We start from the raw sequence: 16,164 nt of genomic DNA, 5'->3' as shown, positions 1-16,164 counted from the left end.
CCCTCCTTGCAGGTCTTGTCTGGGCAATCCGGGGGAGCTCGTATTCAGGCATCTATGATCGTGTTTGTGTCACCGGAAGTCATAGCTGTTGCCTGAAGTTGGGACATCGTTTGGCCCTTTACATCCGCAATACCTTACCGCCTACTGCCTTTGGTAGATCTAAGCGATGCTCAGCTGATGCATCCTAATGTTGCAGGCGACAACATATTGACAGACGCGCAGCGTAGAGGTCTCTGTGCGAACAATAACAGCAGTCGCCTCGCGCGCGAAATTGTAGGCAAGTTAAGCGGGCAGGAAGCGGTCAATTGAATTGTCTACACCGAGAAGGTCTGCCTGTTTGCGAAGCAAAAGCCTGCCGCATTGTTGAAAATGATAATTCATCGCCTATTGTAATGGATACAACTATGTTCGGAAGCCCCTGGCCAGCGCTGTAGTCAGCGACGCCGTGGATCGCTCTCTCCCTTCTGTGGTCGTTGGCACCTGAGTCATAACAAGAAGACGATTAATGACATTTCGACTTGACTCTGTGCGAGATACATGAAGTCTCGTCTGCGCAGGAACTACGCGAGACACAATTCAGAACTGCGTTGCCTAGTTCTGTGAGTGAAGCTTATATCCCTACCGACGAGCGGCGACTTCTCGATCCGCTTCGGCGGGTCCTCTCAGAAATAGATCAGATACCTGTTTTGGTCGGATGCTGGTTTTTTCGTTAGTTGCGAGCATAAATTGTGTGAAAGGTCGGGCGACAATCAGACTTCCGCTAAACAAATTATTGGCACTGGACCCAGGAGTTTTCAGTCGGGCCCGAGACCAGGGGCGGCCTCCGAGTCCGATACGAGTATCCATGATCGATACGTCCATCAACCATGTTCATCCGAGTACGAAACTGAGGCGAGAAGTCATTGCTTGCTTGCATATCTATCGTCTGACTGCATTGTACATATTCATTCGGCTCGTTCTTTTCCGATCTGGTGTTGGCTACATTATTACATCGCCATTCGCAGTTTCACTTCCCTGGCACTCTCATTTAGCAAGTCAAGAAAAATACAGCACCACTGAATCTTCTCTTAATCATTGTGACGACCGGAACACTTCAGTCGAGCATGTCTAGATAATACATCATCAACCTATCTTCCTTTGATTAACGACAATCCAGCCAGACCTTGCCATGGATCCGAATGGCGCGGGCACGGTGTCAGCGAACATACAAGAAACCGAGAAACAACATGAAGACCACGAGAGAGCAGAGTTAGGAATAACGACAGAAACGCAATTACACACGGGCCAAGTCGACAACGAGAAAGCAGCCGAAGTATCCACACCCGTCCCAAGAACGCCCGTTTCACCTGCCTCGCCGCATTCCAAGTCGAGCGGAAGCAGCACTGAAGATTTCAGAAAAGTCGACTCGAAGATTGTGCAAGTCAGAGAAGCACCGAAAGAGGATGAGATATTTGCGCATCTGCCCAAGCACGAGCAGGATGTACTCAAGAGACAGGTCGATATTCCTTCTGTTCCAGTGAAATATAGCACATTGTTTCGGTACGCTACAACATGGGACAAGGTCTTTCTGGTCATCGCCGCCATCTGTGCCATCGGAGGCGGCGCTGCACTGCCTCTAATGACCGTTGTCTTCGGTAACCTCTCTGGCAGCTTCTCTGGCTACTTTCAGGGCACGCTTAATCAGGATTTCTCAAGCATATTGAACGGTTATGTGTTGTACTTCGTCTACTTGGCCATTGCAGAATTCGTCTTGATCTATGTTTCGACCGTGCTTTTCATTTATACTGGCGAGCATATCACTTCAAAAGTTCGAGACCGATATCTGAAGGCAATCTTGCGACAAAACATCGGTTTTTTCGATAAGCTGGGTGCAGGTGAAGTCACTACACGCATCACAGCTGATACAAATCTGGTTCAGGAAGCTATCTCGGAAAAGGTTGCGCTCACACTGAATGGTGTTGCAGCCTTCTTTGCAGCATTCATTATTGGTTTCATCAAGTTCTGGAAATTGACGTTGATATGCATGTCTACTGTAGTGTGCATTGTACTCATTATGGGTGCTGGTGGACGCTTCATGGGGATGTGGAACAAGAAGTCGTTAGCAGCATATGCAATAGGCGGTACTGTGGCCGAGGAGGTGTTCAGCTCGATACGAAACGCCGTCGCTTTCGGTACGCAGGACAAACTCGCCAAGTCGTACGATGTCCATCTGGCTGAAGCACAACGATGGGGCACACGGAGCAAGAGCATGATGGCCGCAATGATCGGATCGTTACTCTGCTTGATCTTTCTGAATTATGGGCTAGCATTCTGGATGGGCTCGAGGTTCCTTGTCAGTGGAGAGACAAACCTGGCCCATATCTTGACTATTATCATGGCTGTCATGATAGGTGCCTTCTCGTTTGGCAACGTTGGTCCGAATGTGCAGCATTTCGTCGCAGGTGTCGCAGCCGCTAACAAGATTTATGCTACGATAGACCGGCTGTCCCCACTGGATCCAGAATCGGACGCTGGTGATAGACTCGAGCATGTTGAAGGAAATCTCGAACTACGCAACATCAAGCACATCTACCCCTCACGTCCAGAAGTCGTTGTCATGGAGGACGTCAGTCTCGATGTTCCAGCTGGAAAGACCACTGCCCTAGTGGGTGCATCCGGATCAGGCAAAAGTACAATCGTTGGTCTTGTCGAGCGTTTCTACGACCCTGTTGGAGGTCAGGTTTTCCTTGATGGCCACGATATCAGTACCTTGAACGTGCGCTGGCTTCGTCAACAAATTGCACTTGTACAGCAGGAGCCAGTCTTGTTCAGTCTAACCATCAAAGAAAACATTCGTAATGGTCTCGTGGGATCCAGGTTCGAGCACGAAACAGCAGAGGAGCAGACACGCCGCATTGAGGAAGCAGCAAAGAAGGCTAACGCGCACGATTTTATCATGTCTCTACCAGACGGCTACAACACCCATGTCGGAGAACGTGGTTTCCTTCTTTCTGGTGGTCAGAAACAGCGTGTCGCAATAGCTCGAGCTATTGTCAGCGACCCTAAAATTCTTCTTCTGGACGAAGCGACCTCAGCGCTTGACACCAAGTCTGAGGGCGTTGTGCAACGAGCTCTCGACGTAGCTGCTATCGGTCGAACGACGATCGTTATCGCTCACCGTTTGTCAACAATTAGAGATGCCGACAACATTGTGGTTATGAAGAATGGTCACATTGTGGAGCAGGGCAGCCACGACGCTTTACTTGAGCGCAACGGTGCTTATGCCGCTCTTGTCTCCGCACAAAGACTCGATGGTACGCACGTTGATGACCAAGAGGAGTCTATAGACGAAAAGATCGCTGGTGCTACTGAAGCACAGCTTGACAAGATAGCCACGCAGAAGTCAGGCACGTCTGACAGCAACAACTCCGATCCTGCCGACAAGAGACTCGCTCTGGGTCGATCGACAAGTACCAGGTCTGTCTCTTCCAAGAAGCTCGCTGAGAAGGGTAAGGAAGGGGATACCAAGTACTCCCTTTGGACCTTGATCAAATTCATCGGAAGTTTCAACAAGGGCGAGTGGCACTACATGTTCCTTGGCCTCTTCTTCAACATCATTGCTGGAGCAGGTCAACCCGTGCAGGGTATCTTCTTCGCCAAAGCAATTGTGGCTCTATCTCAGCCAGTACCGTTGCGGGCAGCACAAATTCGGAGTGATATTAACTTCTGGGCCCTGATGTACCTGATGCTCGGTTTTGTACAGCTGATTGCCATGTGGATACAAGGTTTCTCGCTGGCTGTTTGCAGTGAACGCCTGGTTCGTCGGGCTCGAGATCTAGCTTTCAGACACTTCTTACGACAAGACATTGCATATTTCGATGACGACGACAATTCGACCGGTGCACTGACGTCCTTCCTCTCCACAGAAGCAACACACCTTTCGGCACTGTCTGGTGCCACGTTAGGTGTCATCCTATCCTGCTCTTCGACAATCATCATCGCAGTCGTGGTGTCTCTCGCCATCGGATGGAAATTAGCTCTTGTTTGCATGTGCGCTCTTCCCGTTATCCTCGGTACAGGCTACCTTCGATTCAAGATTCTTGCCAAGTTCACGGCCACAGCACAATCTGCCTACAAGAAGTCTGCGGGCTACGCTTGTGAGCACACGAACGCTATCCGTACTGTCGCATCATTGACCATCGAAGACGTGATCTACCAAGATTACCGCAGCCAGCTGGACGCCCAGATCAAGGAGTCACTGAAGTCCAACCTCAAGAACAGCACTTTCTATGCTGCGTCACAATCTCTGATGTTCCTTGCCATTGCTCTCGGGTTCTGGTATGGTGGCACGCTTATTAGTAGCGGCGAGTACACTCTCTTCCAGTTCTTCCTCGTCTACTCTGAGATCATCTTCGGTACACAGTCAGCCGGCACAGTATTCTCCTTCGCAGGTGACATGTCAAAAGCACGGAATGCAGCGAATGAGCTTCGCAAGCTGTTTGACCGCAACCCAACGATCGATCCATGGAGTAAAGACGGACAGAAAGTGAGCACTATAGAAGGCCACGTTGAATTCAGAGATGTCCACTTCAGGTACCCAACTCGAGCTGGCGTCCCTGTGCTCCGAGGCTTGAACATCTCAATCAAGCCGGGACAATACGTCGCGCTCGTTGGCTCGTCAGGCTGCGGAAAGTCAACCACTATCGCTCTGATGGAACGTTTCTACGACCCTCTTGCAGGCGGCGTCTTCGTGGACGGCCGCGAGATCTCAACGCTCGAGTTGAATGAGTACAGAAGTCATATTGCGCTTGTTTCACAGGAACCAACACTGTACCAAGGCACGGTCAAGGAGAACATCCTGCTTGGTCTCGGTGGTGCAGATGACGCAGAAGTTGACGATGAGCGAATCATTCGTGCGTGCAAGGAGGCCAATATTTACGACTTTATCATTTCATTGCCTGATGGCTTCGCGACAGAAGTGGGCCAGAAGGCGGCGTTGCTGTCAGGTGGACAAAAGCAGAGAATAGCTATTGCGCGCGCGTTATTACGAAATCCAAAGGTGCTGTTGCTCGATGAAGCTACGTCTGCGTTGGATTCGGAGAGCGAGAAGGTCGTCCAAGCGGCACTTGACAAGGCTGCAAAGGGAAGGACCACGATTGCTGTAGCGCATCGGTTGAGTACGATACAGAATGCTGATTGCATCTTCGTTATCGATCGAGGTGTCGTGATCGAGTCTGGCACACACCAAGAGTTGATGAAGATTAAGGGTGGCAGATATGGTGAGCTTGTCAGTTTGCAGAGTCTGGAGAAAAGATAAGAGGCGCCATCTTGTGTCAGTGATGTGAATCGTGTATAGATAATTCTGGGATGATATTTGAGCGTTGAGAACAGTTAGCGAGCAGATCTCGCGGGCGTTGATGTCGACTTCAGGGTACATATAGACGGGGACGCATCACTCAATAATGTTTAGAGCGCTATTTGCACCACTCAATCGCATGAAGTGTAACACAGGTACCCCCTTCAGTCGGTTCGTTCTGAACTGCCTGTATGCTTTATCGAAGCTCTTATCCTGCTTTCCGTCGTGCTACAACACTGCATTTCCGTACGACCTCAGCAGTTAGGGGTACTCTAGAAGATCTCCACTCCGCCGAGGTTTATCTTGATTGCGCAAGCCTCGGTATCTCACTCAAACCCGTTGGATGTGCTTGCATCGAAAGATTGGCCTTGTATGTCACACCAAGCGACATTAAGCACGAGGATCGCGTAGATCATGATCGGCTGTGATCAGAACTTTTGTATCACTACTGGGGCTTGACTTGTGACCTTCAAACTGCGAAACCGGTTCTGACAACGGAACAGTATCGTAGTGTCAAGATATAACGGCAGATCCCACGAGTTCTCCTATTGCCTAAGCTCAGCTCTCCGTCCGGTCAGCCCCAATTCCTTGGTGCGAGATACTCGAAAAGCCACAATTGGCTCGAACATGCTGGCCAGCTGCCATTCGTGCAGTGACCCAAGGCGGCCGAAAAGGGGAAAATGCCAATGGTGTTAGTCAAAGCTTGGTACTTGTAGTCTGCAGATAACGATGACTACATAAGGAGCTAAATCTGGTATTTTGGAAAAAGAACCAGCTTCGATCTGCGCCTTCAGCTCAAACTTGAACGTTTCGTAGAGAAATGCCATGCACGTGTCAGCCACCTTGGAGTGTTGTCTTTCCATCTGGCATCAAGTCCATTTCACGGAGATTGTGAAATACGAGAAACAATTCTTTGCATGTCTTTTGTCGGAAGTTTCAGCTACAACCCTGTCAGGGTAGTTAGTCAGGCCGTGCGCATGCGTGTACCTTGACCTCATATCATGCACGGATGTTGCTATATGTGCATGAATTCGCGTTCCGGCCTTGATTTGTAGCAACATCAGGCGTGACCTACATTCCATTCCTCACATTCACGGAACCTCTCCCACCATATCGACTGCGCCCTCCATCACATCCGTAGCCGTTCTTACGCAGTACTTCCTCGACTGCGAAACCTCAACACTATCCGCCCACTTTCCGCGACGCAATGCGGTAAACAAGGCAAGAAAAGCAGCGGCCATTTTTGCATGGAGGACTCTTGAAGTTTTATAATCGTTCATGACAATCGCAATCCCGGATTGCGCAATACACTTGAAATTCAACCCAGGCACTCGCATTCCGTCGCATACAGAGCACCATGTGGTCGACTAGGAAATCAATCGTCTCGGCCGTAGTGCTGATAGCCCTGTTCTTCCTAGTCAGGCATACAACCACGCCAGGATCACAACCACTCAATGTTGACATACCGATATCAGACCAGAATGCGCCGACGAGGCCTTACCCACCTCCACCAGCGGCAGCCGCGGCGAAGAATAACCTGCCCGAGCAGCAAGTCTTCTACGACATAACCTCGAAACCCCTACGAACGAAGCTCGAATACTACTTCCCTTACGATATAGAAGGGAAATTCCCCGGTTACATATGGCAGACGTGGAAGGTTGGACCCTCATCCGGTGCATTTGATGAGCATCTGAGGCCACTGGAGGCATCATGGACGGAGAAACACCCAGGATTCGTGCATGAGGTCATCTCAGATCTCGCAGCCGAGCATCTGATACGCTACCTCTTCGCATCAGTACCAGAAGTACCAGAAGCATTTTCTGCGATGCCAGTGCCAGTCTTAAAAGCAGATTTCTTCAGATATCTCATACTACTAGCAAGAGGAGGAATATACTCAGACATCGACACAGAAGCGCTCAAGTCAGCTATCGACTGGCTGCCACAGAGCCTCGATCGAGCCGAAGTAGGTCTGGTGGTAGGCATCGAAGCCGACCCAGATCGAGACGACTGGGCAGAGTGGTATTCTCGCCGAATACAGTTCTGTCAGTGGACAATCCAAGCAAAAGCAGGTCACCCGATACTGCGCGATATAGTGGCTCGCATCACGGAAAAGACACTCGATCTGAAGTCAAAGGGTCAACTACGACACGGCCGCGCGCCGACGAACGTTAGTATCGTGGAGTTTACTGGACCGGCTGTATGGACGGACACGATATTCGACTACTTCAATAACCACGATTACTTTGATTTCGACTCGAACCTCCAGAACATCACGGCACAGGATTTCTTCAATATCAAGGAGCATAAGAAGGTGGGTGATGTGGTTGTGCTTCCTATCACGAGTTTCAGTCCAGGGGTGGGACAGATGGGTGCTGGAGAGACGGATGATCCGATGGCTTTTGTCAGGCATGATTTTGAAGGGTCTTGGAAACCGGAGAGTGAGAGGATGCGTGATACGTGATGAGATGTGGTGGTGTGATGATATTTCTTTGTGTGAGGGTTTGTTTCAAGTATAGAGCATAGCGAGGAGTTTAGGAGTGGGCAAAAGTGTTTACTACAGCGGACGGCATAGAATCTCGGAAGGTCCTATTTCTGAGAGGTTGTATTGACATGGATATGATGAGTAGGGTTCGATAGCATGCATGTATAGTCTTCCAGCCTAAATTTCGATTTTCACTCCTCCGAGCTCAGTCATAATGGCAGTTACTATCCGCCATCCGATAGGGGACAGCAGGAGGGTACGGCAGCAACAAGATAAGCAGGAGTGAATTTAGTCCCAGTTCCTGCCTCAGAAGTCTACAACTTCCATTGTAACATCCTCGCTATCTTCTCAAGCTGCACATTTGCTTCTGCTATACTCAATACTTCTAACCCTTTGACCTTCTATTTCTCATATTGCTATGTCTCTCTTCCACACTTCCGTGTCGGGCAGGGTAGCATCATCGCTAAAATTCTCTCGGTACCAGACTGAGCGATCGTGTTGTCCACCTGACTCTAGACGCAATAGACACCTTATGCTCGCGTTTTGACTCTGATATTGACTCCTCGATATAGTAATGCTTCCCTTATCAGGTAATTAATTAATTACTTAATATAGACGTCGTATAACGGTAGTCTAAGCTTCTTAGACTTAGCTAAATATGATTTAACTCGTCGGATAAGGATTTACTAGCTTAATTAAGATAAGCGTTGCCTATAAGGCCCAGAGCTAAAGTACTATTAAAATCTCGAACTACGATACCTAAATTTATTACCTATTACCTCGTTCTATTATTATAAGTGCTATTAAGCGTAGTAGAATACCGGCTATATCCCTTTTAAGGATAGAGATAATAGTATTTAAATAACTAAATAGCCTAGTATTAACGACGCGCCCTTAACGAGAAGTAAGTATTATCTCTATCGTTAAGCGAATATCACATATTGCCAAGAGATCCTAACTCAATCGGTCGAAAGGAACCGAGAAGCTTGGTACCCGATTCACAGTGCGAATCGCGTGGAGGAAATGGTCTTACCTTTCTTTCCCCCTTTCCAAGCGTTGAATCGTTGTCAATAGGACATAGCTAGAATAATCATCAACCAACAGCCTTATTAGACCACCTCGTTAGCCTGGTCCTGATACTTTTAGTATTATTACGTCGTTTATAGATCCTTTAAATAGCCTCTTTATCGCTAGTATTATACTATTCGGCGTTATAATTACCTATCACTTCGATCTATATCCTTTCTTATATCCTAAATATACTAATCTCTACTCGTTAAAAGGGCGATAATACTAGCGGAAGGTACCGTTAATAAAGCTCTAGATTATACCTTAATCTTTAAACCGTATAATAGTATTAGTATATACCTTAAGTTAATTAATAGTTAAAAGCGAATACTAACGTATTCCTTTTATATGTCGACTAGCTAAGGATCTTAAAGTATCGTTAAATAGAATACTAATTTATATTTATAAGTACTTAAAGACCTATATATCTCAATAGAGGTATAAAGGCGTAGTTAATTTATACAGAGTTATTACTAAAGTATTCCTTCTTAATCGGTTATACCTCTATTAATACTTTAGCTTATCTAGTCTAAATAATTTAATAAGCTAATTAATCTCGGCTTATATAAATTAAGTATATACCTTCGTCTTTCTCTTATACTAGCTTAATAACCTCTACTTACCTAGTAGCTATAATAGCTACTTATAGGTAGTACTTAAAGGTATTCCTTATCGTAATCGCTATAACTCTAGTTTAATCGTAATAATTACTATAGCGATATCTCGGTCTATAGTTCTATTAATAATAATAAGTTATAAGAGTTAAGAGCGCAGTTTAGCTACTATAGGATTATCCCTATAAGCGTCTTAGCCAGCTAAACCTTAACGAGCGATCATACAGTTACCGGAAGAGGAAAGTGGTATAGAGTCAATATAAGAGTCAAGATCAGAGTCAAATCGCAGCATAAGGTGTCTAATGCGACAACGAAACCGACTAGCTGGTTTTCCAAATTGCGACAAATTCGGGTTACCCACTCTCGTATCTGAAAATCGGCCGCTGCTGCTGTGAGACACCAGTCGCAGCCCGCGTGGTGTCTTGTGCAAGCTTCAATGCCATCGCCGTGAAGAGATATATCTGCAACTAGCAGCTGCCGTCGAAATATCTTACATAAGAATCGCGGAAAGGTCTAAGCACGAGCTGAACAATCTTCACGTTCGGATGATTTACATGGAGATCGTGTCCGCTATGAATAGGACGATCGCTTTCCATATCGGACATGGCGTCAACTCGCGTCAACCAGATTCAGCACTCCCACAGGCCTGGAACAGCCGAAATCAGCTTGAAGAAACGCCAATTCTGCTGCGTTGGCGGTCAAGCATCCCACTCTTCGGCCAGCACGAGCGCCCGAGTGGCCTATCATGCCGACAGTTGAAGAGTCGGGCGTGAATCTCAACGATGATTCAAAAGACGGCGCTCCACCTCGACGCATTTCTGTTGCCCAAGACAATTGCTGCGCAATCATTTCGCATCTGGTATCGTCAATTTTGACCATACTCAGACTCACCGAAACAGATCCTCAAACGCCTTCAAGCCCTACCTGTCGTCGACTTTGCATCGCCTTGTCACTTTCGAAACCTGACGCAACGTGCATGAAACTGACTCATCTCATCCGGCTCACCGTGCATGGTTTGCTCGTCAAATTTACTCTGTCCGAGACCGTCGCGTTCATATATCCTTCAGACCATGCCCACTATTCGGTAGAAGGAAGGATCATGCCCCTTTGGCTTACTCAATGAACAACAGTACGACGCTGCAGCCCCCGCGCCAGCAGTCGCAACGAGCGCTGTCGGCGCAAGGACACAGACAATCCCTGCGATCGAGCTTAGCCCAACAGAATTCTAGAAGTGCTAGCAACCCACATCCCACACGGCAGCAGAGTAAAGATGCCATAATCAAGACCGCTGAGACGAGGTTGAAAGAGCAGCCCCCTCCAGCGGAGGACATATCGTCCGATCCGGAACAAAAAGGCGCAGGCTTCTCCTCCAAGACACTGAAGTTCTCAGACTTCGAATTGCTACAGACTTTGGGCACAGGCACATTCGCAAGAGTATGGCTATGCAGGTTTAAACAAGTAAAAAAGCCAGAAGATCGCAAGCAAGTCTTTGCGCTGAAAGTGCTCAAGAAAGTGGATGTGGTCAAGCTGAAGCAGGTCGAGCACGTTCGCAATGAGCGCAACGTCCTTGCAGCAGTTTCAGGACATCCTTTTATTACACAGATGCTGGCATCTTTCTCCGACTCACATTCACTCTACATGCTTCTCGAGTACACGCCTGGAGGAGAGATCTTCTCGTACCTGCGCCGCGCAAGACGATTTCCTTTTCCGACAGTACAATTCTACGCTGCAGAAATAACACTAATACTAGCATACCTTCACGACATCCAGCATGTCGCATATCGAGACTTGAAACCAGAAAACATCCTCCTGGACGCAGATGGTCATCTGAAACTGGTGGACTTCGGCTTCGCAAAATACCTCCCACCCGATTCGAACCCGCCACAACAACAACCAACACCGCAAGCAGCACCACCAAATGGCCAGCCAAAGCAGCCGAATGGCCCCCAAAATCCAGACTCACATTCTCAGCCAGAGCCACCGCAACCACCCCAACACAGCGCAGGCGTAACCTACACCCTCTGCGGCACCCCCGAATACCTCGCCCCAGAAGTAATCCGTAACACCGGACACGGCACCGCAGTCGACTGGTGGGCCCTCGGCATCCTCGTCTACGAAATGCTCATCGGCCAACCCCCCTTCTGGGACCAAAACCCCATGCGCATCTACGAGCAGATCGTCCAAGGCCACATCCGCTTTCCTGTCCCCTCGTCCTCTTCCCACCCCAGTCGCCTGAGTCTGCATGTCCCACGTGTAGCACGGGATTTCATCCTCGCGCTGTGCAAGACTGATCCGACGGAGAGATTGGGTCATATCGCGGGGGGAAGTAAGAGGGTGATGCAGCATCATTTCTTTGAGGGGGTGAATTGGGATGATATTTATTATAGACGGAGGAGGGGCCCGATTTTGCCGCGGGTTGAGTGGGAGGGTGATGCGGGGAATTTTGATGAGTATCCTGATCCGCCGGAGGATGTGGAGGAGAGTGAGGGGGGCAGGGGGAGGTATACGGAGGAGATGAGGAGGGAGTGGGATGCGGCTTTTCAGGATTTTTGATTGTGGTACTGCGAGAGATTGCATCGAAAGTTGCCGATCGGACACGGACAGGACGTCGAGAGAGTCTGCCGACTGGAAGAGGTAGCCAAAAGAAGCGACGTCAATGGAGCCAGCCGCGAGCAGATTCGTGCCTGCATATACACAATACACTGCATACCACCACCAAGGCCGCTACTTAATGAAGGGCTGTCACATGGATTCGGGCTGTCGGCGCCAACAGCCAGTCACTTACACCTGCTGGACAGGCGAGTGGTAGCGGCAAATCCAATGTCCTCTACGCACAATAAAGGCAGCGTGTGGTATTGGAGGATCTTGAAGATCGACGAAGGACGAACAAGGCTGCCATTCAAATGTGGCGACGGTGGGATGGATCAAGCATGTGAATAGTAGCACCATGGGATATTTGCTATGCAAACAGCCATTATTGTCGAATTGCTTAGCAAGGTGCCGGATCGATGTCAGCGAGCGATAGCGTTGGAACTTGAAGCATTGGTTTGTCGGTCATTGAAGGTAGATAGATGTTGTCTGATATATTATGGTGATGTGATTATGATAGAATCTAATGATAAGTGGCTCCGTTTGCTGTTTGCACATCGATCATGTTTTCCGGCTTCCTTTCGCTAAACAGTGGCCTCTGCGATTGGTTCCCTGATTGCTAGTCCTGTGAAGCTATACCCAATGCTATACCCATTGTTATATCCAGTTCCTGCTTCATTGCCCTGGACATATGGCCTGGGGCAGAGTGCTAGCTCCCCTCATAAACAGACGACACGGCGGGGAAGTTCTCGGCTTGCGAAGTTCATCTCGCAGACGAGTACTTCTTATGGGTATACGCCATCATTGCTAGCTGTGTCCCTCTTCCTGTCTCTTGCTGTCAGCAACATAGCGTGGCGATCAGTGCTGGCAGCGGAGCGAACAACTAAGGCCTTGTGTAGCATCTGTGACGAGTAGATCCGTTTCTTGTGCCGTATCTGCTGCGGCTGGTGTCTGAGTCGACCTGACCTGACCTGGCGTGGCGTCGCGTGGCTATTTCAGTATCTGCCATACGCTGCTAGTTTGCGTCCAGACATATCTGCCACAATGTGTCCGCGCATGCCATTCGCAGCTGAAAAGTCTGATTGTCTATGCTCCTGCGCAGGCTCTTGACTGTGAATTGTATGTCCTCGACACCTGTGCACGTTGACTTCGTGAGGAATCTCGGACCAGAACACTGGTGTCATTGTTCTTTTCGGCGTTATGCTAGACTTCGTGGCTCAAGTATCTTCCCCCCTCCTCCTCTCAACCCGCCTAACCTCCCTCTCCACATCCCTAACCCTCCCCTCCCAATCCTCCCACAGCTCCCCCATCCCCACAACCCCAGTCTTAACCCACCACTCCAGCACATTCGCGCTTCGACCCTTCAGCTCCGCAATCTCCGAGTCTACCTCTTCCTGTCGTTTCCGCAGTTGTTGCAGCCTGGGTGCCGCGTTGAGTAGATTCGCGGACTGTGAGGCTGGTGGGATGCGAAGGGTTTGAAGGGTTTGTAGGTGGGAGGAGGTGGATGTGTAGAGGGTGCTGTGGCTTAAGACTTCGGTGGCGTGGTGGGAGAGGTCGTGTTTGGGGGTGGGTGTTAGGTCGTGGGAAGATGTGTGTGCAGAGTTGGATGTAGAGGGGAAGAGCTCCGGATATTCACGGCGTAGGGAGTCGATCATGCGAACTAAGCTGCCGGGGAGGCCGTCGAGGCGTTTGAGGTGGGTTAGGCGGGATTCGAGGGTGCGGAGTTGGGTGGGGATGGTGGGTGTGGTTGTGTCTTTGTCTGCGGTGGTTGTTCTGTCTGTTTCGTTGTGTGCCTGTGAATGGGGGTCTGACTTGCCGGTGAGGAGGTATTCGAGGCGGGAGAGTCGTAGGTTGAGGAGGGAGAGAGTTGACAAGGCTGTGAGAGTTGGGTTTAGAGGCTCGTCTTGGAGGGTTGGCGGGTATTGGAGAGGTTGTGCTGGTGTTGGTGAAGATTCCGTCGCCATAATTGGATAGGTGGCGGTTTGCTAGGAAGAAGGCTGGTTTCGAGGGACCTGAGGTCTCACATCGTTATCGCTGCAATGGATAGCGCGTACGGTGACGGTGCTCGCAGCGCTGTTTATGAGACGGAAGGTGAACAAACAAACCAAACTTGGTTGCACGCTAATTATTGCATGGTCGGGACGCGCAAATGGTAGTAACAGCCTGCCGTACTCCATGCAGGTCGAATGAGTCTCGAGCAGAGCGATTGGCTTGATGTTTTTGCCGGTTTTAGATCTGTCGTACACTTGCCTGAGTTGACATGGTAGCTTCGATGACCTTGTGAAAGTTGAATTCGAGTTGTGTAATCATGGGAAGAATAGGTGACTCGCTGAGGTAGAAGGACTGGGTCAGCAAGTGTGTACATACTAGTAGGAAATTGGGAAGCTAGAACCAGGCCTACCTTCCTCCTTGAATTCTTCCGTGATCTCCCAGCCGTACGGGTCATAATTCTCGTGGCCCTCCTAAACAATGAGGATAGACATCACCAACAAGTCACGAAGGCACTGTTCCCTAACAAAAGTGTCTAGCGACGAGATGCATGCATTGCGCACGTAAGGAGGGGGGAGGCGCGGTCGATCCATTCAGGATGAACAATTGCTCGCCGCAGAGTTGTCGGCCGTAACTGCTGTGGAATACTCAGACAGCTGTAAAGCGATTGTGAGCTCTTCACTTGACCGCACTTGGTCCTAACAGCTCGCCATTGCGGACAGGTGCTGCATAGACTGGAAGGGTGTCCTTCTGTGAGCGAGAACCACTCTCCACCATAGGCAAACAGGGTGTCTTGAAGCATTCGGTCGTGACCATTGCCAGTGGTGCTCCCTGTGTAAATATACCGAAGCTGATTGTGATATGTTGCTGGCCGGTGGCGCCCCGTGGTGTAGTGCAGCATGTATGTGGCCCTGTGTTGTTGACAACTGACCGAGCAGAGCCATTGCCTTCTTCGGTGACACATTCTCGGATTTTCTTTTCCGCTAGCCGCTTTCCTGTTTCAATCAGTACTGAGGTGCTTCTAACACAGTGCATCCTATACTCCTGGCCCTCTGTGCCAATCGGTCTTGTATCTGCTTGCGTTTCCTGGGGTCTTTCTCCGCCCGCCAATCATCATTGTCAACCCGCCACTCACTGTCTTTGTGCAGCATGGCTTCGTCTGTCATACTCAGCTATCAAAGGCTCAATGCAACGGGAGTCGGCTGCCTGGACTGCAAGCATGGTGAGAATTAGACATAAGTGATTACTGATTAATCGTGGTGGTGCTCATCTAATTGGGCGAGGGATGAACCCTGTTCCAGTCGCTCGGAAAGGTGCCGACGAGGTGCCTGGACGGCTCCTACGCGAGATCGCGCACTGATTCTCGCAAAGCATTGACCTCGTCCCTTGCGACAGTACAATGATGTCTGTTGCATAAAAGACAAGCACAAACGAAGGATCTTCGCTGCTCGAAACCTTGAACACGACACCGCGAGATGCCTCATCAGCATGTGGTTGAGACGCTGCCGAGTTCCGGCCGAATAGTCTTCAGGCATACGAACAGCACGAACTTCATTGGCGGGGCGAAATTGGCCAGCTCGCGTGGCATGCACAGATCAAAGACGCATCATCGAAATCTGCTTCTGACCCTTTTCTGACCTTTAGAGCTCAGCTTCCCCTCAAAGCATCACATCATTCTTGGTACTCTGGATGTGCTCATCCACTCAGCAAGATTGCGAAGGATGTTTATGCCTGGCCAGCCAGATAGTGCCAGACTTCGAAGATGGTCTGAGCTTCGAAGTCTAAAGATACTTTAGACCACAACGACTAGAAAATTTTGTGCGTCCGGTCTGTGGAGACCCCATCCCCAGATGGAGCTACAACGCGGTCTCGCATTCGTGCTTTATGTCGGATAGAACCCCAGACGCGGGCCAGCAGCTCTTTTCTTCAACTTTGGTCTCGATTGATTTCAAACTTCTTGATCACTCAGGAGTTCCAGGATCCGGCATCGTCCTCTGTCTGTGTATGCTGGCTTCAAGTCGTCTGTGCATCTTTGTATCACTGCTTACAGCTTTCCAGTGCACCTCGCTGTCGACGTGAGCAAAATA

At 49.4% G+C, this 16,164-nt stretch overlaps 5 protein-coding genes across 5 annotated transcripts; 3 read left to right on the top strand and 2 right to left on the bottom strand.

The window, feature by feature from the left end:
• Positions 1–1,168: 1,168 nt before the first annotated feature.
• MDR1_2 (GTPase-activating protein) lies at positions 1,169–5,296 on the top strand (the record flags this gene model as incomplete). The annotated part of the gene is made up of 1 exon (XM_064870451.1): positions 1,169–5,296. One exon carries the CDS (start codon positions 1,169–1,171, stop codon positions 5,294–5,296), a length of 4,128 nt encoding a protein of 1,375 aa, XP_064732904.1.
• Positions 5,297–6,692: 1,396 nt separating this feature from the next.
• Positions 6,693–7,796, top strand: och1 (alpha-1,6-mannosyltransferase Och1; the record flags this gene model as incomplete). The annotated part of the gene is made up of 1 exon (XM_064870450.1): positions 6,693–7,796. The coding sequence occupies one exon, from the start codon at positions 6,693–6,695 to the stop codon at positions 7,794–7,796; it is 1,104 nt and encodes a 367-aa protein (XP_064732903.1).
• Positions 7,797–10,618: 2,822 nt separating this feature from the next.
• On the top strand, positions 10,619–12,052 carry PKA4 (cytochrome c oxidase subunit 1; the record flags this gene model as incomplete). The annotated part of the gene is made up of 1 exon (XM_064870449.1): positions 10,619–12,052. The coding sequence occupies one exon, from the start codon at positions 10,619–10,621 to the stop codon at positions 12,050–12,052; it is 1,434 nt and encodes a 477-aa protein (XP_064732902.1).
• Positions 12,053–13,305: 1,253 nt separating this feature from the next.
• Positions 13,306–14,052, bottom strand: PMZ80_002012 (uncharacterized protein; the record flags this gene model as incomplete). Its single annotated transcript, XM_064870448.1, has 1 exon — positions 13,306–14,052. The coding sequence occupies one exon, from the start codon at positions 14,050–14,052 to the stop codon at positions 13,306–13,308; it is 747 nt and encodes a 248-aa protein (XP_064732901.1).
• Positions 14,053–14,755: 703 nt separating this feature from the next.
• PMZ80_002011 (uncharacterized protein) lies at positions 14,756–15,228 on the bottom strand (the record flags this gene model as incomplete). The annotated part of the gene is made up of 2 exons (XM_064870447.1): positions 14,756–15,072; positions 15,120–15,228. The coding sequence occupies 2 exons, from the start codon at positions 15,226–15,228 to the stop codon at positions 14,756–14,758; spliced, it is 426 nt and encodes a 141-aa protein (XP_064732900.1).
• Between the last annotated feature and the right edge of the window lie 936 nt (positions 15,229–16,164).

This window comes from Knufia obscura (assembly GCF_036327395.1).
Source record: "Knufia obscura strain CCFEE 5817 isolate CBS 148926 chromosome Unknown scaffold_2, whole genome shotgun sequence".
NCBI lineage: Eukaryota > Fungi > Ascomycota > Eurotiomycetes > Chaetothyriales > Trichomeriaceae > Knufia > Knufia obscura.
This window is presented reverse-complemented; position numbering and strand designations above follow the sequence as displayed.